The following is a 25,016-nucleotide window of genomic DNA, read 5'->3' as shown; positions in this document are numbered from 1 at the left end:
GCCTATGGAAGCCGTACGAAGTGTCACGTTATTGCACAGATCCTGAGTCTTCAATAAAAAGAGCCCAGATGAAACACTACTTCTCAGACAGGCCACTTCCTGCTTGAAATCTTCTCAGGTTTTGGCCTGCCATATGAGTTATGTTATACTCACAGACACCATTCAAACAGTTTTAGAAACTTGTTTTCTAGGGTGTTTTCTATCCAAAGCCAATAATTATATGCATATTCTAGTTACTGGGCAGGAGTAGTAACCAGATTAAATCGGGTACGTTGTTTATCCGGCTGTGTCAATACTGCCCCCTAGCCCTAACAGGTTAAAATGGCTTGCTAAATTCCTATTGGAATCCAGCCAGAGTGGAGATATCCAACAACTGGAACTTTTACACTGGAAAAAACAAATTCAGTAACGGGTGCAAGAAGTCCAACTGACAGACTATATTCATTTAGAATGTATATTTATCTAGAATTTATATTTATCTATCTTTGACTAGCATTATATGAATTCATCAATCAATGTACATGTAAAAACAAAAAAGATATTGAAACAAGCAGTTCTTAAGAATCAACTACAATAGAGCATGCTGGGAAATATAAACATGATGGGCTTGGTCAGACCAGCTTGACCAGCTAGAACATGCTGGTCAACCAGAATAACCTGCTAGACCATGCTGAAAGTAGTAGCCTATAATAAGGAAAAAGTTAAGGGGTCTGAATTCTTAACGAATGCACTGTACTGTATATGCTAATATGACTTTGGTGCGGGTCATGTTGTTCCTCACGTTACCGTCTCTGGTAAACACACACTATATCAAATACAATCAAAATGTATTCATCACATGCACAGGATACAGAAGGTGTAAATAGTACAGTGAAATGGTTACTTGCATAGTAGCAATATCAAAAATGGAAAGTGTCCCGATCAAAATATTTTATAGTTAGATGATGCTTACCCAGACACAGTTGTCTAAATTGATGGGTCATGTGAAAGAAATGCTATATACATGCTATGTCACGTTACAGCAGAGATGCTGTAGTTTTTATAGAGATGCCACAGAAGGAGAACAAATTGTCAGACAGGGCACTTCCTGTATGGAATCTTCTCAGGTTTTGGCCTGCCATATGAGTTCTGTTATACTCACAGACACCATTCAAACAGTTTTAGAAACTTTAGAGTGTTTTCTATCCAAATATACTAATTATATGCATATTCTTGTTTCTGGGCAAGAGTAGTAACCAGTTTAAATTGGGTACGTTTTTTATCCGGCCGTGCAAATACTGCCCCCTAGCCCCAGCAGGTTAACTTGCAATGAAAATTACTTTCTGACAATCTGAAAATGTGTCTAGACCTTTTTACATGGATAAACGCTTCATGGCAGACTGGAACCACTTTCACTAAGTAAGACATCCGGCTGTGTCGTTACCGTTTTGTTTGTAGCTACAGCTTGTTTGGCCCATTGTGTCAAGTCACTCCAGTTCACACTGACCATGTGCAGAAAGTAGTCAGTCACAACATTTTCCCAGTGATCTTTGTTGATAGTGCCTGCAAAATTCAGGGCAGAAATGTTGTTGAGAACAGTAGTAACACTTCTGCAGTCTCCATGGCTAATGTTATATCTTTCAAAAAAGCTGCAGTAGCAAGGATTATCTACACATACTGAGCAGCTCATGTCATAGACAGAAGCATGCTACATGGCAGACCAATCCGAACTCATCTCTTGGCATCCAGCCCATCCATTATCTCAGTTAATCACGGCTAGCGGGAATGTTCATGTCTTTTTTCTGTGGCTAAACCAACTTGACTCGTCTTTTTTGTTATTATTTTTTATTTACAGATGGCATTCAAGTTTATTAAGGCACATGAAAGTTCACATGTTCCAGAAGGCATTTCTGCCCCAAAACACATTTTGATAAAAAAATTCAAAAATGCCTCTCCTGTGACATGTGACATGTGACATATGCCTTGCTTCCTGAAATGGGTCACAAATACAGTGAGCTCCAAAAGTATTGGGACAGTGACAGATGTTTTGTTGTTTTGGCTCTGTACTCCAGCACTTTGGATTTGAAATGATACAATGAGTACGAGGTTAAAGTGCAGATTGTCTGTTTTAATTTGAGGGTATTATCAACCATATTGGGTGAACCGTTTAAAAAAAATACTTCATGTTTTGTACATAGTCCCCCCATTTTAGGGGACAATTTTTTGGGGGACAAATTAACTTATGTCTACTCAATCAAGTCAAAAGTCAAAAGTTTTTTATTTGGTCCCATATTCCTAGCACGCAATGATTCAATCAAGCTTGTGACTCTTCAAACTTGTTGGAATCACTTTTATTGCACATAAGAATATAATGTTTCTAAACACTTTCACACTTCAGTGAGAACAAATCTACCATACCGATGCCTACCCCCATGTACCCTGCTAAGCTTTGGAACAAATAGAGCACTGACAACTGTCCATGTAGCTAGCTAGCATGCTAATTGTTTCTAGCTAGCTAGCTATCTTGCTAACCTTATCTAGCTATCTAATGTTATCTGTTTTTGCTGGGGAATTTTTCACTACACCGTATTCAAAACATTAGCCAGCTGGCTCTATGGCTGGTTCTGGAGCTAGATTTGTCATAATCATTGATTTAGTGAAAAGTTCACGACAGATGGAAACCAATCTTGACTTCGCCATCTATTGTTATCTCAAGTTTTGGCATCTTCCATATATTGCGGCTGCGAATCCGCTGTAGAAATAGTTAGAAACAATAAGATGAAGCTCCGGTAATATGGATAACTATAGCTGATATGTGTTTTTCTGCATTGTAATGGACAGGGTAGGTAAGCTGTTGGCAGGCTTCAGCTGCGGTTCAGAGAAGTCAAGAAGGAATTTATTTCCTTCTTAATGCGTTGTAGCCAATCAGTTGTGTTGTGACAAGGTATGGGGGTATACAGAAGATAGCTCTATTTGGTAAAAGACCAAGTCCATATTATGGCAAGAAGAGCTCAAATAAGCAAAGAGAAATGACAGTCCATCATTACTTTAAGATATGAAGGTCAGTCAATACGGAACATTTGCAGTTGCATTTGCAGTTGCAAAAACCATCAAGCGCTATGATGAAACTGGCTCTCATGACGACTGCCACAGGAATGGAAGACCCAGAGTTACCTCTGCTGCAGAGGAGAAGTTCATTAGAGTCACCAGCCTCAGAAATTGCAGCCCAAATAAATGCTTCACAGAGTTCAAGTAACAGACACATCTCAACATCAACTGTTCAGAGGAGACTGTGTGAATCAGGGATTCATGGTTGAATTGCTGCAAAGAATCCACTACTAAAGTACACCAATAATAAGAAGAGACTTGCTTGGGCCAAGAAACACGAGCAATGGACATTAGACTGGTGGAAATTGTTTGATTGGGCTGTAGTACAAATTGGAGGTTTTGGTTCCAACTGCCGTGTCTTTGTGAGACGTGGTGTGGGTGAACAGATGATCTCCTCATGTTGTATTTTCCACCGTAAAGCATGGAAGAGGAGGTGTTATGGTGTGGGGGTGCTTTGCTGGTGACAGTGTCTGTCTTTTATTTTGAATTCAAGGCACACTTAACCAGCATGCCTACCACAGCACTCTGCAGCAATAAGCCATGCCATCTGGTTTGGTCTTAGTGGGACTATTATTTGTTTTCCAACAGGACAATGACCCAACATACCTCCAGGCTGTTTATTTTACCAAGAAGGAGAGTGATGGAGTGCTGCATCAGATGACCTGGCCTTCACAATCCCCCGACCTCAAACAATGTGAGAGGGTTTGGCATGAGTCGGACCGCAGAGTGAAGGAAAAGCAGCCAACAGGTGCTCAGCATATGTGTGAACTCCTTCAAGACTGTTGGAAAAGTATTCCAGGTTAAGCTAGTTGAGAGAATGCTAAGAGTTTAACACTTTTTTTTTGGTTACTACATCCTTCCATATGTGATATTTCATAGTTTTGATATTTTCACTACTATTCTACAATGTAGAAAATAGTAAAAATAAAGAAAAACCCTTGAATGAGTAGGTGTTCTAAAACTTTGGACCGTGTGTGTGTGTGTGTGTGTGTGTGTGTGTACATACACACTATCATTCAAAAGTTTGGGTTCACTTAGAAATGTCCTTGTTTCTGAAAGAAAAGCATTTTTTTTGCCCATTAAATTAACATCAAATTGATCAGAAATACAGTGTAGACATTGTTAATGTTGTAAATGACTATAGAAGCTGGAAATGGCAGATTTTCTGGGGAATATCTACAGTTGAGGTCGGAAGTTTACATACACTTAGGTTGGAGTCATTAAAACTCGTTTTTCAACCACTCCACACATTTCTTGTTAACAAACTATAGTTTTGGCAAGCCGGTTAGGACATCTACTTTGTGCATGACACAAGTAATTTTTCCAACAATTGTTTACAGACCGATTATTTCACTTAGAATTCACTGTATCACAATTCCAGTGGGTCAGAAGTGTACATACACTAAGTTGACTGTGCCTTTAAACAGCTTGGGAAAAAAACAGAAAATGATGTCATGGCTTTAGAAGCTTCTGATAGGCTAATTGACATCATTTGAGTCAATTGGAGGTGTACCTGTGGATGTATTTCAAGGCCTACCTTCAAACTCAGTGCCTCTTTGCTGGACATTATGAGAAAATCAAAAGAAATCAGCCAAGACCTCATAAAAAAAATTGTTGACCTCCACAAGTCTGGTTCATCCTTGGGAGCATTTTCCAAATGCCTGAAGGTACCACGTTCATCTGTACAAACAATAGTACGCAAGTATAAACACCATGGGACCACGCAGCCGTCATACCGGGGCGGCAGGGTAGCCTAGAGTGTTGGACTAGTAACTGAAAGGTTGCAAGTTCAAATCCCTGACCTGACAAGGTACAAATCTGTCTTTCTGCCCCTGAACAGGCAGTTAACCCACTGTTCCTAGGCCGTTCATTGAAAATAAGAATTTGTTCTTAACTGACTTGCCTAGTTAAATAAAGGTTAAAAATATATATTTTTAAAAAACGCTCAGGAAGGAGACGCATTCTGTCTCCTAGAGATGAACATTCTTTGGTGCAAAAAGTGCAAAATAACTGCAAAGGACTTTGTGAAGATTCTGGAGGAAACAGGTACAAAAGTATCTATATCCATAGTAAAACGAGTCCTATATCGGCATAACCGATATAGGACTCAGCAAGGAAGAAGCCACTGCTCCAAAACTGCCATAAAAAAGCCAGGCTATGGTTTGCAACTTCAAAGATTGTACTTTTTGGAGAAATGTCCTCTGGTCTGATGAATCAAAAATAGAACTGTTTGGCCATAATGACCATTATGTTTGGCAAGCCGAAGAACACCATCCCAACCGTGATGCACGGGGGTGGCAGCATCTTGTTGTGTGGGTGCTTTGCTGCAGGAGGGATTGGTGCATTTCACATTTCATTTGTAAAGTCATGCCCCCCTTGTCCTTGACTTGTACTAAATAAGTTTATATAACACAGTCGTTAGAATGTTAATATCACAAACAGAACTGGAGTTATAACCAGTTTTAGGAGGGCATGTCATTGTTTGAATGGTTTTCCCCGGCCTGGTCTGCTCCTTCTCCATGAATTGAATGTGCCGTGCCCAGTTGATAATCACCCAGATAATTGCCTCAAAACTGAACCTAAACTATAACAAAACTAATTTCACACATATAAAAATTAAGTATAGTGTGATGGGGGAGAATGGGTGAGTTATGAAAGAAATACAGGGCGGGCCATTCTAATTTATTCATCTATTCTAATTATAATCTCAAAACGATGTACCCTATATCAGTCCACTGAATCCAAGCAGTGTTATTAGTGGACTCTAAGCCTCCTTGGAGTAGTCTACAAAGTGAGAGCCTGTGTAATTTACAATGGCAAGACCAAGACTAATGGATGCACATGCTGCGTTAGCGTTGCTACAAGATCTAAATGAAAATGACTCGGATGGCGGGGAAGAAATGGATTAGGATAACGCTGATGATTAGGTATTCTGATTCATGCTGAACGGCTTTCCATACCTGGGAAAGGATCCATATTGGGCAGCGGTGAGCGAGTGTCAGATAATGTTTTGGATCAGTTGACATGGCTGTACTAGTTGAAAGGAGGACAGCACATAGCACGCTGGCCTTGTGCTGTGTTCTACAAAATGTTTGACTTGACTGCTATCAATGCACACGTGTTGTTCAAGCAGTGCGTGAATAACACCATGAGCAGAAGAGACTTCATCATGAGTCTGGCACACAGGGCTACGTGAGAGACATATGAGGGCCAAGGCAGCAGCAAAGTTGCTACATGTGCCTAATTGCGCACAGCTCCCGGGGAAGAAAAACTGCAAGGTGGGCAGATGCACTTGAAACAGAACCCATGACACCTGTTTCAGCTGCGAGCGACATGTTTGCGGGAAGTGTTGCAATCAAGTGAAAGTGACAAAGATTTGTGGTGACTTTTAGGACAATGGATAACAGCTAAATGAGATCCAACTGTTGCGTAAAGACGCACGGCATACTGTAAGCACGAGCAAGGCCATAAATAATGTGTCCAATTACTGACAATAATAGACTATTTTTGACTGCTGTCATATCGACACTTAAATTCATTATAATGCCATTATTGCTTTTGTGCTGATTTTCACTTCACAAGCATGCTTGGCGCTTATACTGATGTTTAGGCTACTGATATTTTTCTGATATTTTTATTTTCTTATTTGACTGTTTGTCTTGTAGTTTGGGTATTTGTATTTGTTTTGTCATTATAAAATAAGATTTTATTGTGTTTCAAAGCACATGCTTTTTTTCATAGTTGTAACAAAGGCACTCCAATAATAAAATGTATTTTACACTTGAAGTTCTGTGCTTTTAGTGGTTTTACATTTGTCCATATAGCCTACATTAACATAAACTAATGTTCTTACAAATATTTACATATCGTATTTTGTTACCTAAGACCTTCATAAACCCAACCAAATGTGGTTCAGTTTTCTTTAAACAGATACTACACATTTTAGCCACCGCTAGCTAACCATCAATGGAAGTGATGGGGACAATTGTGCAAGTAAAAAAAATCACCTTTTTAGGTAACATCAAACCAAATATATTGATTTGAGTTGATTTCACACGCACCCCCCTCCCCGAAGGCTATTGGCAAGACCTCCCCCGTTGTGCCAAGGAACGGGTAAAACAATACCCTAACCCCCTTACCTTCCTCCTTCTCCTGACAAAACAATGGGCATTCCTGCCATTCCTAATGCCTCTTCCTCTCTCTCTAACTCATCCCATCTCATATCCCCGTTCTTTCTTCCTCTCTCTGAATGTGTCTTAAATGGCACCCTATTCCCTATAAAGTGCACTACTTTTGTCCAGAGTCCTATGGGCCCTGGTCAAAAGTAGTGCACTATAAAGGTAATAGGGTGCCATTTGGGACAATGACTAACTCAACACATCAACTCCTCTCTTCTTTAATGTATTTCCCAGAGGAGGACAAACCATATCTTTCTCTACCACTAATCAGACCCAGGGTGTGTGTGTTTTAAATGCAGGATTCTGCCACAGTTGAAATGTGCCCTGCGGAGTAGACAGAAATCGTCTTTGTGTGTGTGTGTGTGTGTGTCTCAGTATTTGTGTTTCTGTGTTGGTTAGTGTCTCTCTGTGAGTGTTTCGTCTCTATGCCTTTGTCTGTGTCTTTGTGTGTGTGTTTCGTCTCTTTTTATCTCTGTGCGTTTCTCTTTTTTGTGTGCATGTCCTCTCTGCGTGTGGCCTGCTATAGTGATTACTGCAGCTGAGTCCTCCTGGCTTCTATTAGCTGTCCCATTAAACAGAGATTCCAATGATACATGACCTCCACCCACACACACACACATGCACTCACACACACACATACACTACGACAAGATGTGCATGTCTCGTGGGAAGAGGGATAGGATCTTGTCAGATCAACTGCATGTGAGAATGTGAAACATGACGATGGACATAATAGCACCACGGTGAGTGTGTGTGTGATCACTGTCTATGGCTGGTAAAAGGTCCTCCATATTTTTTAAATATACACTCAACAAAAATATAAACGCAACATGAAACAATTTCTAAGATTTTACTGAGTTACATTTCATATTAGGAAAACAGTCAGTTGAAATAAATTCATTAGGCCTTAACCTATGGATTTCATGACTGGGAATACAGATATGCATCTGTTGGTCACATCCACCTTAAAAAAAGGTAGGTGCGTGGATCAGAAAGCCAGTCAGTATCTGGTGTGACCACCATTTCTCTCATGCAGTGTGACACATCTTCGTCGCATAGAGTTGATCATGCTGTTGATTGTGGCCTGTGGAATGTTGCCCCACTACTCTTCAATGGCTGTGCGAAGTTTCTGGATATTGGCAGGAACTGGAACACACAGTCGATCCAGAGCATCCCAAACACGCTCAATGGGTGACATGTCGGAGTATGCAGGCCATACTCGACACTGCTTATGGTGTAGAAATAAATATTACATTCTCAGGCAACAGCTCTGGTGGACATTCCTGTAGTTAGCATGCCAATTGCACGCTCCCTCAAAACTTGAGACATCTGTGGCATTGTTTTGTGTGACAAAACTGCACATTTTAGAGCAGCCTTTTATTGTCCACAGCACAAGGTGCAGCTGTGTAATGATCATGTTGATTAATCAGCTTCTTGATATGCCACACCTGTCAGGTGGATGGATTATCTTGGCAAAGGAGAAATGCTGACTAACAGGGATGTAAGCCAATTTGAGAGAAATATGCTTTTTGTATGTGTGGAACATTTCAGGGATCTTTTTATTTCAGCTCATGAAACAATGGGACCAACACTTTACATGTTGCGTTTATATTTTTGTTCAGTATATATTTTTCTCGAGTTTGTTGGATAGACATGGGGAGGACACACAATAAAGTAAGGAAGAGAGATGGTAGAAAGGTGTGGGGCATGATTCGAACCCATGCCAGCACTGGAACACTGGAATGTGCTCTGAAGGCAGCGACTAGACCACTCGTATGTTTTATTCTCTGGAGTGACAATGGTGATATACAGGCAGGAAACACCAACATAAAGTGTCTTAATAGGGCGTTGGGCCTCCACGAGCCGCCAGAACAGTGTCATGTCTTTAGCATCATTAAAGTGAAGACTGTTATTTTATCAAATCAATTCTCTGTAATTATTATTACGTGATTAAACTTATCATGTAAATGTACTTAACTAGGAAGTTGGGGCACCAAGGAAAATCTTCAGATTACAAAGTTATAATTTTCGGAATATAACTTCAGATATTTTAATATCTGATCAATTAGTCTTCTAATTAATGAATTATTCTTTACCTCACGTTCGTCTCATTCCAAACATCATAAATTGTTGGTTATCTGCACGAACCCAGCCTTTACTATGAATCATCCATACACCAATTGTCTTAATAATTTATTTACTAACTAACTAAATAATCACAGAAATGTATAAACAAACAAACGGTAGATATGGTTACGAGGAAATGATAGGGGAGGTTCCCTAGTGGGCTAAGCCGATATGCCGGCATGGTGGACAAAGGGAAGTGGGTGTGGACTGAGAAGGGAGGGAATTACAAAAGAGTCACTACACAGTTGATAATTATATTAATTGAAATGCTAATACTTTGCACATGAACGCTCACTCATTCGGGAATAATTGCAATCAATATATTTTTACGCCCAGTGTGTCATCGGGATCTCTGTTGGAATCGTCAGTCCTTCTGTTGGAAAGTTCATCCGAGCATCTCTCTGCTTCTCTGAAGTCTTTCATGGTTAGAATGGTTACTTCAAAGTACCATTCAGAAATATTCTTATAGAATAGATGTTTCGGCGGTTGTCAGTCTTCTCATCCCATGGCACATAATTTCTAGCTGCAGACTAGTAATTAGTATCTAAGATTTGCTCTTATTCTGTCGGGATCGATAGTCTCAGAGTTTAACCATTTCCACCCGTGTAGCCAATGCTCCACGTGGTATGGTTAGGAAATCAACAACCATTGTAACCTTAGTGGACACTGAGGTTTTTGTGGTCTCTACTCAAACCTTCGCCCCCTCAGCTGACTGAGGTACGCATGGTCTGAAGAGAATTTCTTCAGGTGGGGTTTTTATTTGTAACAGTAGAAAAGGGCTGTCCCATGAGTCAGATCATGTCTGTGCTCATGGGGGCGGGTCAATGACTTAGTTAAACTTTAAAGGGAATACAATTCTCTCACATTAATGGTTTAAAATCACATTACATAATTTCACAAATAGTTTCCTCTTCACTCATTCATTTTAAACAATAAATAGACGCAAACCTCATAACGGAGGCTCCTGTATAAACAGAGTTATGGTAATGTGGCTGTATTGTCTTTCATGAGGTCACAAACATGAAACAAAATGGACTGGGTCGTAGCTGGCTTCACCACCGACCATTTACACATTCTCCAAAACATGGATATTGTTCAGTTCTCAAGTTCTGTGATGTAGAAGAAGTTCCTTTGTTCTCTCTGTGTCTCTTTCTGCATGGTCTCCTCCAAGACTTTACGACCTGAGATAACAGAACCTGGGTGTAGAATGGAGAATGCGGGAAGCCACTCGCTATACCCAAAGAAGGCCACGTCCTGACAACAGCTTCAATGTGCCTTGGCATATATTCTACAAGTGTCTGGAACTCTATTGGAGGGATGTGACACTATTCTTCCACGAGATATGTTATAATTTGGTGTTTTGGTGATGGTAGTGAAAACTCACCTTCAGGCACCGCTCCAGAATCTCCCAGTGTCCAATTGGGTTGAGATCTGGTGACTGAGACACACACACACTCTTTAAACCCCCTATGCTCCTTTGAGGCCCCTCTTTCAAAGTCACTGAGATCTCTTCTTCTAGCCATGGTAGCCAAAATAATGGGCATCTAGGCATTTTTATATATGACCCTAAGCATGATGGGATGTTAATTGCTTAATTATCTCAGGAACCACACTTGTGGGGAAGCACCTGCTTTCACTAATGTAACCCTAGGCATGATGGGACCTTAATTGCTTAATTAACACAGGAACCATGGGGGAGAGGGTTCCAAATTATTATTTTTTTTTGGGGGGGGGTGTTTGTCACATTGGCATTTAACTACATTCCTTTCTTTTTAAATAGCTATAGAAAGTAAGTAAGTGAGATATAGAGAGAGAAAGTGGGGAGACATACATACATACAGTTGAAGTCGGATGTTTACATACACCTTAGCCAAATACATTTAAACTCAGTTTTTCACAATTCCTGACATTTAATCCTAATAACAATTCCCTGTCTTAGGATCACCACTTTATTTTAAGAATGTGAAATGTCAGAATAATAGTAGAGAGAATGATTTATTTCAGCTTTTATTTCTTTCATCACATTCCCAGTGGGTCAGAAGTTTACATACACATTTACATTTTAGTCATTTAGCAGATGCTCTTATCCAGAGCAACTTACAGTAGTGAATGCATACATTTCATACATTTCTCTGCTTTTCTGTGCTGGTCCCCCGTGGGAATCGAACCCACAACCCTGGCATTGCAAACACCATGGTCTACCAACTGAGCTACAGGGAAGGCTACACTCATTTAGTATTTGGTAGCATTGCCTTTAAATTGTTTAACTTGGGTCAAATGTTTCGGGTAGCCTTTCACAAGCTTCCGACAATAAGTTGGGTGAATTTTGGCCCATTCCTCCTGACAGAGCTGGTGTAACTGAGTCAGGTTTGTCGAACTCCTTGCTCGCACACGCTTTTTCAGTTCTGCCCACAAATGTTCTATGCGATTGAGGTCAGAGCTTTGTGAAGGCCACTCCAATACCTTGACTTTGTTGTTCTTATGCCATTTTGCCACAACTTTGGAAGTATGCTTGGTGGTCATTGTCCATTTGGAAGACCCATTTGCGACCAAGCTTTAACTTCCTGACTGTCTTGAAATGTTGCTTCAATATATCCACATAATTTTCCTCCCTCTTGATGCCATTTTGTGTAGTGCACCAGTCCCTTCTGCAGCACCACCCACAACATGATGTTGCCACCCCCATGCTTCGCGGTTGGGATGGTGTTCTTTGGCTTGCAAGCGTCAACATTTCTTCCTGCAAACATAACGATGGTCATTATGGCCAAACAGTTCTATTTTTGTTTCATCAGACCAGAGGACATTTCTCCAAAAGTACAATCTTTGTCCCCATGTGCAGTTGCAAACCGTAGTCTGTTTTTTTTATGTTGGTTTTGGAGCAATGGCTTCTTCCTTGCTGAACGGCCTTGCTGAACGGTCAATATAGGACTCATTTTACTGTGGATATAGATACTTTTGTACCTGTTTCCTCCAGCATCTTCACAAGGTCCTTTGCTGTTGTTCTGTGATTGATTTTCACTTTTCGCACCAAAGTACGTTCATCCCTAGGAGACAGAACGCGTCTCCTTCCTGAGCAGTATGACGGCTGCGTGGTCTCATGGTGTTTATACTTGCATACTATTGTTTGTACAGATGAACATGGTACCTTCAGGCGTTTGGAAATTGCTCCCAAGGATGAACCAGACTTGTGGAGGTCTACAATTTTTTTCCGGAGGTCTTGGCTGCACTGAGTTTGAAGGTAGGCCTTGAAATACATCCACAGGTACACCTCCAATTGACTCAAATTATGTCAATTAGCCTTTCAGATGCTTATAAAGCCATGCCATCATTTTCTGGAATCTTCCAAGCTGTTTAAAGGCACAGTCAACTTAGTGTATGTAAACTTCTGACCCACTGGAATTGTGATACAGTGAAATAATCTGTCTGTAAACAATTGTTGGAAAAATGACTTGTGTCATACACAAAGTAGGTGTCCTAACCAACTTGCCAAAACTATAATTTGTTAACAAGAAATTTGTGGAGTGGTTGAAAAACAAATTTTAATGACTCCAACCTAAGTGTATGTAAACTTTCGACTTCAACTGTGCATACACACACACACACACACACACACACACACACACACACACACACACACACACACACACACACACACAGTCTCAGTAACAAACAGGGTATTGTCCTTCTGTGGACTTCTCCCTTCCTGATAGATCCCCCTGGAATGGACCTTAGTCTCCCTGCACTGATTAACTGGTGTGTGTTTGTGATGGGGGACCACAAAGTAAACAAACTGTCTGATTTCAGTCTGGTACGTAGAGAAACACACACATACTGAGGACCCATAAAGCAAACAAATATGCGGTGATTGCAGTCTGAACACAAAGGGAGAGGGGGGAGAGAGTGAGAGGGGGTAGAAGGGGTGAGATCAGGGAGAGGGGGAGGAGGTTTGAGACAGAGGGGTGTTGAGGTTGTGACTATAGTTAACCCTCTGCCTTCTGAAGATAGCACGTTATGTAAGAAATCTAAACACACACACTGACACGCTTGAAGATTGCAGCGACGGTGGCATCTGCAAATCCTCTTCAACCCCAAGTTCAGACTAATATTGTGTGTGTGTGTGTGCGCGAGTTCTCGATCGGAGTCTGTCTTCTCCCACTGTTCTGGATGTTGTTAAAGTGAATTTTCAGCAGGAGTTCTTGATCTTTTATCACCTTTATCTCCACAATTTTGTGGTATCCAATTGGTAGTTACAGTTTTGTCCCATCGCTGCAACTCCTGTTGGGAGAGGCGAAGGTCGAGAGCCATGCGTCCTCCAGAACACGATCCTGCCAAGCCGCACTGCTTGCTTTACCCGGAAGCCAGCCGCACCAATGTGTCGGAGTAAACACTGTACATCTGGCGAACGAAGGTCAGCTTGCAAGCGCCCGGCCCGCCACAAGGAGTCACTAGAGCGCAATGGGACAAGGAAATCCCGGCCGGCCAAACCCTCCCCTAACCCGGACGACGCTGGGCCAATTGTGCACTGCCTCATGGGTCTCCCGGTCATGGCCGTCTGTGACACAGCCTGGGATCGAACCCTGGGCTGTAGTGATGCCTCAAGCCCCGCAATGTAGTGCCTTAGACCGCTGCGCCACTCGGGAGGCCTCACAGGAGTTCTATAGATGAATTTTGAATCTTCAGACTGCCTACTTCTCCCACTGCTCTCTCCTTTCTTTCTCTCCCCGTCCTCTACTGCTCTTTTCCACTCTCTCCTATACATACCCTGCTGAGGTCTTCTCATCTCTGTGTTGTACTATCGCTACTCAGCAAAGGGCAAGAAAACACCAGTCTGGCTAGATGCCACAATAACACTAATCTCTTCTTCTCTTCCTTCTCTCTTTTTACCCCTCTATTTCTCCCTTTCCATCTCTCTTTCCATTTGAGCCCCTCTGAAATGTTCTCTCTCGTTGCTTCTGCAGTTCCAAAACTGGTGACTTCCTTTTTCTCTCCCTCTCACTCCTGCCCTCTTCCCCCCTCTCTCCCCCTCCTTCTCTATCTCTCTCTCTCTCGCTCCATCTCTCCCCTCCCTTCCTCTCTCTTCTTCCCTCTCTCTCTCTCCCTCCTGCTCCCTCCCCCCTCTTTCTCTCTTCTAGACAGGAAGTACCTCTGCATATTTCCCTGTGTGGAACAATAACACTGTGGAACTCTGGGTATTATTTTAACAGCGTCCCAGTCTTTATCTGCTCTGAACATAGCTTCCTCTCTGCCTCTCTTTCTGTTTCTCTCTCTCTCTTCCTCTCCCCCTGAGTCACTCACAGTATTCTGCCTAGAGAGAGATAGAGGGATTGAATGGGAGTGGGGGAGGGAGGGAGGATGGGGGAAACAAAGGCAGAGAGAGAGCTATGTTTGGTCTAAGTGACTGAAGCGAGGGACGGTGAAAGGGAGGGAGAGAGAGGGACAAGAGGGTAGATGAGGTTTGTCGGTTGTTTTTTTGGAGTCTAGGTCAGTTGAGATGGACCACAGAGAGAGAGAAGACTGAACACTGTCTCGTTCTGTTACTAGAGGACTATGGTGCTGCTCCGATGGATAGAACTACTCCTAGAAACAGAACCTAACTCTCTTAATAGGGCTAGGACTGTTGGACTACTCCTAGAGACAGAACCAAACCCACCTAGCAAGGCCAGAGAACTGGATTAAGGAGGGAAGGAGACAAGAGGATTGAGAATTTAAGGGAACTTCTTATCCCAACAGTTTTTATTGCCTCTTTTGAACACCGCAGTGGAAATGTTATGTTGAAGACTTGATAAACAGTAGTAGCCGGACCACCTTTTTTTGGCCTAAGTCCATTGTCATCTGTGTTGGATTGAAGATCTTTGGGCATCTTTATAAGGATTGCTCTCAGACCAGTCTATGGTTGAACTAGCGTTGGGCCTGACCCTGACTGTGACCCAGTAGACACGGTTCTAGGATCAGGTGTGACTAGGGCCTCTTCTGTGTGGATCCACTCTGGTATGTTATAGACTGACTTGGGAACAGTTAGAAAGTATTGGGTGTTTGTTTCCTCTTATCATCTCCTTTAGTTCCTCTCCTTTTCTCTTTTTATCCCCTACCTTCCATTAATCTTCTCACTTCTGTGCAGTGTGTACTGTTCTACCTTCACTCCTCTTTGTGTCTTTGAACTTGTAGGCGTCTTCAAGGTGTGACTGGGTGTGTGTCTGATCTCTGTTTTTGTGTGTCTTAATGTGTATATAATTTCATTACTCAGTGTCATTATGACTCAGAGTAAATGACCTTCAATCTAGTCTCTTCAACTTTATTCTAGTTTAGGAGTCAGTATCAGTCAGCTGTTCTAGTTTCTTCTACCACATACAGTATTATCAGTTGTTTCTGTATCATTTTTTCACACAGTCATACATTCACAATGTTTTATGGGTCAAAGTGACATAAATAATGTCTATACATAAACCATGGAACATGGTTTATCTTGCTATCCATCCATCAGTCAGAGTAAAGCATTCAGCTACTGTTCTGTAGACTATGTTTATAAATAGAACTAAGGACGGTCTTGTCTTGTGAAGTTTATTTGATTTCCTGAATGTTTGACAGTGTCCGACACTGATTGGTTCCAGTCGCTAACTGGCTAATCAGGTTAACTGTGGCTTGGTATGTCGAGGGCGATTAACTGTTCCTTTGTATCTGGCTGCTTGACAAATGTAACACTAGGACTAGGTCAGTGGAACACATTCTGGCTGAGTATAGTAGAACTACATTATATCTCTTTTTTTTCCATTTCAATATATATTTTTAATAACTCTGTTTCATCACATCATGTTTCACAAAGATGTCTGAGTACAGTAGATTATCTCAAAGTATACTGCAGAAGACAAAAATTAGAGATATTTGGATATCAAATATCTCACATTTTTGTCTTCGGCAGTATACTTCTAAATAATTTTTCTTCATGTATTTCCTAGTGTAGTTCAATGGATCAGATTCTAAGTACAGTATATCTCTAAATACAGTATGGGCTGGTTTTTCCAGACACAGATTTATTTCCTTTCTATATTTGCTTCTTGTTTTTTTATTTTAGCTTGGTTTTCATAGTCATCAATCATCCCAGTGTAACGTCCGTCATTAAAGGTAGACCAAGGCGCAGCGTGAGTTGGGTTCATCATACTTTATTTTAAATGTGAACCAGCAAAAACAATAAACAATACAACGAATGAAAAGCTATGCGTGCAAACACATGCAACACAAAGACAAGATCCCACAACTGACTGTGGGAAAAAGGGCTGCCGAAGTATGATTCCCATTCAGAGACAACGAATGACAGCTGCTTCTGATTGGAAACCATACTCGGCCAATAAAGAAAAAACAACATAGACATACAACACATAGAATGCCCACCCCATGTCACACCCTGACCTAACCAAACAGAGAAAAACAACTCTCTCAGGTCAGGGCGTGACAGTACCCCCCCCCCCCCCCAAAGGTGCGGACTCCCGGCCGCAAACCTGAACCTATAGGGGAGGGTCCGGGTGGGCATCTACTCATGGTGGCGGCTCCGGTTCGGGGCATGGCCCCCACTCCGCCCGCTGATCCCTCCGCTTTTGTGTCACCGGAGGAATCAGACCGTGGATCAACGCCGGAGGCTCTGAACTGCCGACCGCCGCTGAAGACTCAGGGCTGCGGACCGTCGCTGAAGACTCAGGGCTGCGGACCGTCGCTGAAGACTAGGGGCTGCGGACCGTCGCTGAAGACTAGGGGCTGCGGACCGTCGCTGAAGACTAGGGGCTGCGGACCGTCGCTGAAGACTAGGGGCTGCGGACCGTCGTTGAAGACTAGGGCCTGCGGACCGTCGCTGAAGACTCGGGGCTGCGGACCGTCGCTGAAGACTCGGGGCTGCGGACCGTCGCTGAAGACTCGGGGCTGCGGACCGTCGCTGAAGACTCGGGGCTGCGGACCGTCGCTGAAGACTCGGGTCTGCAGACCGTCGCTGGAGGCTCCAGATTGAGGAGCGTCGCTGGAGGCTCCGGGCTGGGGAGCGTCACTGGAGGCTCCGGGCTGGGGAGCGTCGCTGGAGGCTCCGGGCTGGGGAGCGTCGCTGGAGGCTCCGGGCTGGGGAGCGTCGCTGGAGGCTCCGGGCTGGGGAGCGTCGCTGGGGGCTCCGGGCTGGGGAGCGTCGCTGGAGGCTCCGGACTGGGGAGCGTCGCTGGAGGCTCCGGACTGGGGAGCGTCGCTGGAGGCTCCGGACTGGGGAGCGTCGCTGGAGGCTCCGGACTGGGGAGCGTCGCTGGAGGCTCCGGACTGGGGAGCGTCGCTTGAGGCTCCGGACTGGGGAGCGTCGCTGTAGGTTCCGGACTGGGGACCTTCGCTGTAGGTTCCGGACTGGGGACCTTCGCTGTAGGTTCCGGACTGGGGACATTCGCTGTAGGTTCCGGACTGGGGACCTTCGCTGTAGGTTCAGGACTGGGGACCTTCGCTGTAGGTTCAGGACTGGGGACCTTCGCTGCAGGCTCCGTGCCATGGATCATCGCTACTGGTTCCACACCATGGATCATCACTGGAGGCTTTGTGCCATGGATCATCACTGGAGGCTCCGGGCCATGGATTATCACTGGAGCCTTCGTGCCATGGATCATCCCTACAGGCTCCGGGCCATGGATTATCACTACAGGCTCCGGCCATGGATCATCACTGGAGGCTTCATGCCACGGAGTATCACTGGAGGCTTTGGACCATTGATCATCCCTGGAGGCTTCGTGCCATGGATTATCAATGGAGGCTTCAGACCATTGATCATCACTGGAGGCTTCGCACCATTGATCATCACTGGAGGCTTCCTACGGGGAGCTGGAACCAGTCTCACCAGACTGGGGAGACGCACTGAGAACCGCGTGCTCAAAGCAGGCACCGGCCGTACTGGGCTATGGAGGCGTACTGGAGGAAGAGTGCACGGAGCAGGCACAGGACGTACTGGGCTATGGTGGCGCACTGGAGGGAGAGTGCGCGGAGCAGGCACAGGGTACACTGGGCCTTGGAGGCGCACTGGAGGTCTGGCGCTTAGGGCTGGCACAACCCGTCCTGGCTCGATGTTGACGATAGCCCGGCAAGGGCGGAGCGCTAGTACAGGACGAGCTGGGCTGTGCTGGTGAATGAGGGGTACCGTGCGTAGAGCAGGTGCAAGATAACCTGTGCCGAAGAGACGCACTGGAGACCAGATACGTTGAGCCGGTGCACTTCTCCCTGGCTGCCGGCCAACTCTAGCACGGCAACGGTGAGGAGCTTGCACCGAGCGCACCGCGCTGTGAGTACGCACTGGCGACACAGTGCATATCACCGCATAACACGGTGCTTGCTTGGTCACTCGCTCCCCACGGTAAGCACGGGGAGTTGGCTCAGGTCTTAACCTCGCCTTAGCCAATCTACCCGTGTGCCCCCCCCCCCAAAACATTTTTTTGCCGCTGCCTCTCGGGCCTCCGTTGTTGCCTTGCCTGTTGATCTCGTCGCTGTTCCTCCCTCGCTGCTTCCACCTGTTCCCATGGGAGGCGATCCCTTCCGGCCTGGATCTCCTCCCACGTCCAGCATCCTTTGCCATCCAGGATGTCCTCCCATGTCCAGTCCATCGGCCCACGCTGCTTGGTCCTTTGGTGGTGGGATCTTCTGTAGTTGTCCGTTGTTAACCTCTCTGGGCTAGGCGGGACGAATTTGTCCCACCTACTCAACAGCCAGTTGAATCCTGTGGCGTGTTATTCAAATACCTTAGAAATGCTATTACTTCAATTTCTCAAACATATGACTATTTTACAGCATTTTAAAGACAAGACTCTCGTTAATCTAACCACACTGTCCGATTTCAAAAAGGCTTTACAACGAAAGCAAAACATTAGATTATGTCAGCAGAGTACCCAGCCAGAAATAATCAGACACCCATTTTTCAAGCTAGCATATAATGTCACATAAACCCAGAAGACAGCTAAATGCAGCACTAACCTTTGATGATCTTCATCAGATGACAACCCTAGGACATTATGTTATACAATACATGCATGTTTTGTTCAATCAAGTTCATATTTATATCAAAAAACAGCTTTTTACATTAGCATGTGACGTTCAGAACTAGCATACCCCCCGCAAACCTCCGGTGAATTTACTAAATTACTCACGATAAACGTTCACAAAAAACAAAACAATTATTTTAAGAATTATAGATACAGAACTCCTTTGTGCAATCGAGGTGTCCGATTTCAAAATAGCTTTTCGGTGAAAGCACATTTTGCAATATTCTCAGTAGATAGCCCAGCCATCACGGCTAGCTATTTAGACACCCACCAAGTTTAGCCCTGACCAAAGTCAGATTTACTATTACAAAAGTTTGATTACCTTTGATGTTCTTCGTCAGAATGCACTCCCAGGACTGCTACTTCAATAACAAATGTTGGTTTGGTCCAAAATAATCCATCGTTATATCCAAATAGCGGCGTTTTGTTCGTGCGTTCAAGACACTATCCGAAGTGTAAATAAGGGTCACGAGCATGGCGCAATTCGTGACAAAAAAATTGTAAATATTCCATTACCGTACTTCGAAGCATGTCATCCGCTGTTTAAAATCCATTTTTATGCCATTTTTCTCATAAAAAAGCGATAATATTCCGACCGGGAATCTGCGTGTAGGTAAACAGAGGAAAGAAAACAAAGCATTCGGTCAACGCGGGCACGCGCCTGAGTCTCACAGTACTGTAACCAGCCACTACCCAAACGCGCTACTTTTTTTCAGCCAGAGCCTGCAAAGCCACGATTCAGCTTTTTGCCGCCTTCTGAGAGCCAATGGGAGCCGTAAGAAGTGTCACATTATAGCAGAGATCCTCAGTCTTCAATAAACAGAGGCAAGAAGAACGACACCTTGTCAGACAGGCCACTTCCTGCATGAAATCTTCTCAGGTTTTTGCCTGCCATATGAGAACTGTTATACTCACAGACACCATTCAAACAGTTTTAGAAACTTTAGGGTGTTTTCTATCCAAAGCCAATAATTATATGCATATTCTAGTTACTGGGCAGGAGTAGTAACCAGATTAAATCGGGTACGTTTTTTATCCAGCCGTGTCAATACTGCCCCCTAGCCCTAACAGGTTAAAGGTAGACCAAGGCGCAGCGTGAGTTGGGTTCATCATACTTTATTTTAATGTGAACCAGCAAAAACAATAAACAATACAATGAACGAAAAGCTATATGTGCAAACACATGCAGCACAAAGACAAGATCCCACAACTGACTGTGGGAAAAAGGGCTGCCGAAGTATGATTCCCAATCAGACAATGAATGACAGCTGCTTCTGATTGGAAACCATACTCGGCCAAAAAAGAATAAAAACATAGACATACAACACATAGAATGCCCACCCCATGTCACACCCTGACCTAACCAAACAGAGAAAAACGACTCTCTCAGGTCAGGGCACGACACCCAGGCCCAATCTGGGCTCCATTAACAGTCCTGGGGCAAAACTAATCTTAGGTCCATTCATAGTCCTGGAATAAATGATAATAGTGTTTGTTCTATACCGTTTGGGAACTTCCAAAATCTCTCCCTAATTCCTGAACTATACCAAGAGGAACATTTTCAGGAAACAGACAATCATTCTGACAAGTGCACACATGGACACACACACACACACACACACACAATCGTCCTGAGAGGAATCCAAAAGGAGCAATTTTAGGAACTATTCCGTTTACTTTAATGAATGGCCATAAATCATAAACAGAAATATTCCCAAAGTGTTCTGACTTCCGACTGTGCCAGATCCTCATTCTTCCTCCATAATATTCCCGGAATTCCTCTGTCGAAATTCTCTCCTGAGAGGAAAGCTTTTTCAGAGTTATTCCCGGTGCGTTATTCCGAAGTTATTAATAACTTCAGAATAATGGGCCATTCATGAGCAGGAATCTCCTGGGAACTCACCGAAGTTTGTTCCAGGCTCCTACCGGGCATATATACACTGCTTATGGTACTTCCTTTTGGGTGTACACAGACTTCCTTTTGGGTGTACCGACAAATCATGTTACCCCTACTGTAGTTACATTATCCCTTTTTTTTATTTAACCTTTATTTAACCTCTATGGGCTAGGCGGGACGAATTCGTCCCACCTACGTAACAGCCACTTGAAGCCTGTGGCGCGATTTTCAAAACCTTAAAAATCCTATTACTTCAATTTCTCAAACATATGACTATTTTACAGCTATTTAAAGACAAGACTCTCGTTAATCTAACCACACTGTCCGATTTCAAAAAGGCTTTACAACGAAAGCAAAACATTAGATTATGTCAGCAGAGTACCAAGCCAGAAATAATCAGACACCCATTTTTCAAGCCAGCATATAATGTCACCAAAACCCAGAAGACAGCTAAATGCAGCACTCACCTTTGATGATCTTCATCAGATGACAACCCTAGGACATTATGTTATACAATACATGCATGTTTTGTTCAATCAAGTTCATATTTATATCAAAAACCAGCTTTTTACATTAGCATGTGACGTTCAGAACTAGCATACCCCCCGCAAACTTCCGGGGAATTCGCTAACATTTTACTAAATTACTCACGATAAATGTTCACAAAAAGCATAACAATTATTTTAAGAATTATAGATACAGACCTCCTCTATGCACTCGATATGTCCGATTTTAAAATAGCTTTTTGGTGAAAGCACATTTTGCAATATTCTAAGTACATAGCCCAGCCATCACGGGCTAGCTATTTAGACAGCCGGCAAGTTTAGCACTCACCATAATCATATTTACTATTATAAAAGTTTGGTTACCTTTTGTTGTCTTCGTCAGAATGCACTCCCAGGACTGCTACTTCAATAACAAATGTTGGTTTGGTCCAAAATAATCCATCGTTATATCCGAATAGCGGCGTTTTGTTCGTGCGTTCCAGACACTATCTGAAATGGTAAAGAAGGGTCGCGCGCATGGCGCAATTCGTGACAAAAAAATTCTAAATATTCCATTACCGTACTTCGAAGCATGTCAACCGCTGTTTAAAATCAATTTTTACGCCATTTTTCTCGTAGAAAAGCGATAATATTCCGACAGGGAATCTCCTTTTTGGCAAACAGAGGAAAAAATCACAAAGGCGGGGGCAGTCGGGTCACGCGCCTAAGCCCAGTGTCCCTTGATCGGCCACTTGAGAAAGGCGATAATGTGTTTCAGCCTGGGGCTGGGATGACGACATTCTGTTTTTTCCCGGGCTCTGAGTGCCTATGGACGACGTAGGAAGTGTCACGTTAGAGCAGAGATCCTTAGTAAAAGATAGAGATGGAAAAGAAGTTCAAGAAATGGTCAGACAGGCCACTTCCTGTAAAGGAATCTCTCAGGTTTTGACCTGCCATTTGAGTTCTGTTATACTCACAGACACCATTCAAACAGTTTTAGAAACTTTAGGGTGTTTTCTATCCATATGTAATAAGTATATGCATATTCTAGTTACTGGGTAGGAGTGGTAACCAGATTAAATCGGGTATGTTTTTTATCCAGCCGTGTCAATACTGCCCCCTAGCCCTAACAGGTTAACTAGGGAAGTCAGTTAAGAACAAATTCTTATTTACAATGACGGCCTACACCGGCCAAACCCGGACGACACTGGGCTAATTGTGCGTCGCCCTATGGGACTCCCAATCACGGCCGGTTGTGATACAGCCTGGATTCGAACCAGGGTGTCTGTAGTGACGCCTCAAACACTGAGATGTAGCGCCTTAGACTGCTGCGCCACTCGGGAGCCAATCCCTCACCTGTATGTGTGTTCTCGCTCTCTCTCCAGACGCAGTGTACCTGTGATCAGGCCTCACTCGTGGCACCTGTCCAAGCTTTCCTCAACGGAGTCCCCCCACAGTTCTACCCCTGTCCCCCCTCCTACCCCCCCTTCCCCCCCATCTGCCATGCAGCTCCATCCTGGGCCCTACACACTACCCTGGCACTCTACAGCAGACAACAGGTAACACACACACAGATGCATATATACAGACACAAACACACTGGGCCATATACACTACCCTGGCACAGCAGACAGCAGGTAATGGTAATTTATATTGGAAGATACGGGAAGACTAAGTACCCTGGTTTATATGTGAATTAGAGTTTAGAGCAGTCTGTCCCATTCTATCCGATTCCCCCGGAGAATCTTGTCTCCCAACCTTCTATCAAGCTACGTTTGCACACGCCACGTTTGTGTGTGTCATAATTATAATACTGATTATAATGAATCGTGAATAATGATGAGTTAGAAAGTTACAGAGGGTAAAACATCATACCCCCAAGAAATGCTAACCTCCCCTTTTATTGGTAATGGTGAGAGGTTAGCATGTCTTGGGGGTATGATCTTTGACCCGATGTAACTTCCTCACTCATCATTATTCACGATTCATTCAAGATTATCCTTAATCATGGTAGCATCCACATTAATGTAGAAGTGCTTAGAAACATATATTCTTATTTACAATAAAAGTGACTCCAAATTCACACAATACATTATTTACCATTAATTTCTATTGGGCACAAAATAATCTGAAACACAACCAAAACGAACTGCAAATGCATCCAACAAGCTTGTAGAGTCACACGGTTCATTATAGTCATTGCGTGCTAGGAATATGGGACCAAATACTAAACTTTTGACTACTTTATTTATAAGAATATTTAGGGATGTCAATCATTTTAACCCGTACCGTTTTGAGAACAATTATTATAACTTGTTAAACAAAATCTCTTTCTCTGAGCAATTGTGTTAGTATAAAATAATATAATTTCCCCAAATAATTTCCAACCCCTGTGTGTGTGTGTGTGTGGGTGTGTGTGTGTGTGTGTGTGTGTGTGTGTGTGTGTGTGTGTGTGTGTGTGTGTGCGCTCGCATGTGTGTGCGTACCTGAGCTGTGTGTGTGTGCATATCTGAGCTGTGTGTGTTTGAGGCTGGGTACACAGTCTTGTGGGAGTGTATCGTTGGGCAGACCAGACCAGGGGAATTTTGTCCCTGTGACATGTTTCTGACGACTAGAAATCACACACACTCACTCGCACACACACAGAGCAGACTAAGGGTATTTTGACCTGTGACCTGTTTCCAAAGACTAACAATCATCAGGAGGCTTAGTGACCTCATCGTGTTCGAAAGTCAATAGCATCACGCCGGATAACAGGGGTATTTTCAGACAGCCATCGATTCACGCATTCCTCACTGGCTGATCACTCAATGGTAGGACCCTCAAACTTTCAAAATGGCTTTTCACACTACTGAGACAAACCGGGCCGAGCCAAAGTTGCGGGAATAATATTTGAGCCAGCACAGTTTAATTTGGGTCGGGTACCATTGTATAAAAAGGGTATAAGTCTTGCTTTCCAAATGGTACCCTATTCCCTCATAGTGCACTGCTTTTAGCCTGAGCGAATAGTATAATTTTGGATTGATCCTAAATCTGTGAGGAAGGAGAACCACCAATGATTTCAACAACTACAAAAAAAATCTATATAAGAGTTAAGAAAAAACAATGAATTGGTTGAGAGAAAATAGGTTTAAGGAGATTTTAGTTGATTAAAGTCAACACTAATAATAAGTACATTAAAACGTTTCCAAAGCTTATACAT

The 25,016-nt window shown here is 43.4% G+C and overlaps 1 protein-coding gene across 1 annotated transcript in view; it reads left to right on the top strand.

Moving 5' to 3' along the window:
* The first annotated feature begins 14,614 nt into the window (after positions 1–14,614).
* The window catches only part of LOC106609045 (uncharacterized), a 35,285-nt gene continuing 24,883 nt past the window's right edge, over positions 14,615–25,016 (top strand). Inside the window, exons 1-2 of the mRNA XM_014207387.3 lie at positions 14,615–15,380; positions 23,200–23,373. Coding sequence (XP_014062862.3) covers positions 23,318–23,373 — 56 coding nt within the window. The 5' untranslated portion in view covers positions 14,615–15,380; positions 23,200–23,317. The remainder of the gene's footprint in view (positions 15,381–23,199; positions 23,374–25,016) is intronic.

Source organism: Salmo salar, chromosome 07, assembly GCF_965601325.2.
Source record: "Salmo salar chromosome 07, fSalSal1, whole genome shotgun sequence".
Classification (NCBI taxonomy): Eukaryota; Metazoa; Chordata; class Actinopteri; order Salmoniformes; family Salmonidae; genus Salmo; species Salmo salar.
The sequence above is the reverse complement of the archived record's forward strand: the minus strand, read 5'-3'. Positions and strand labels throughout refer to the sequence as shown.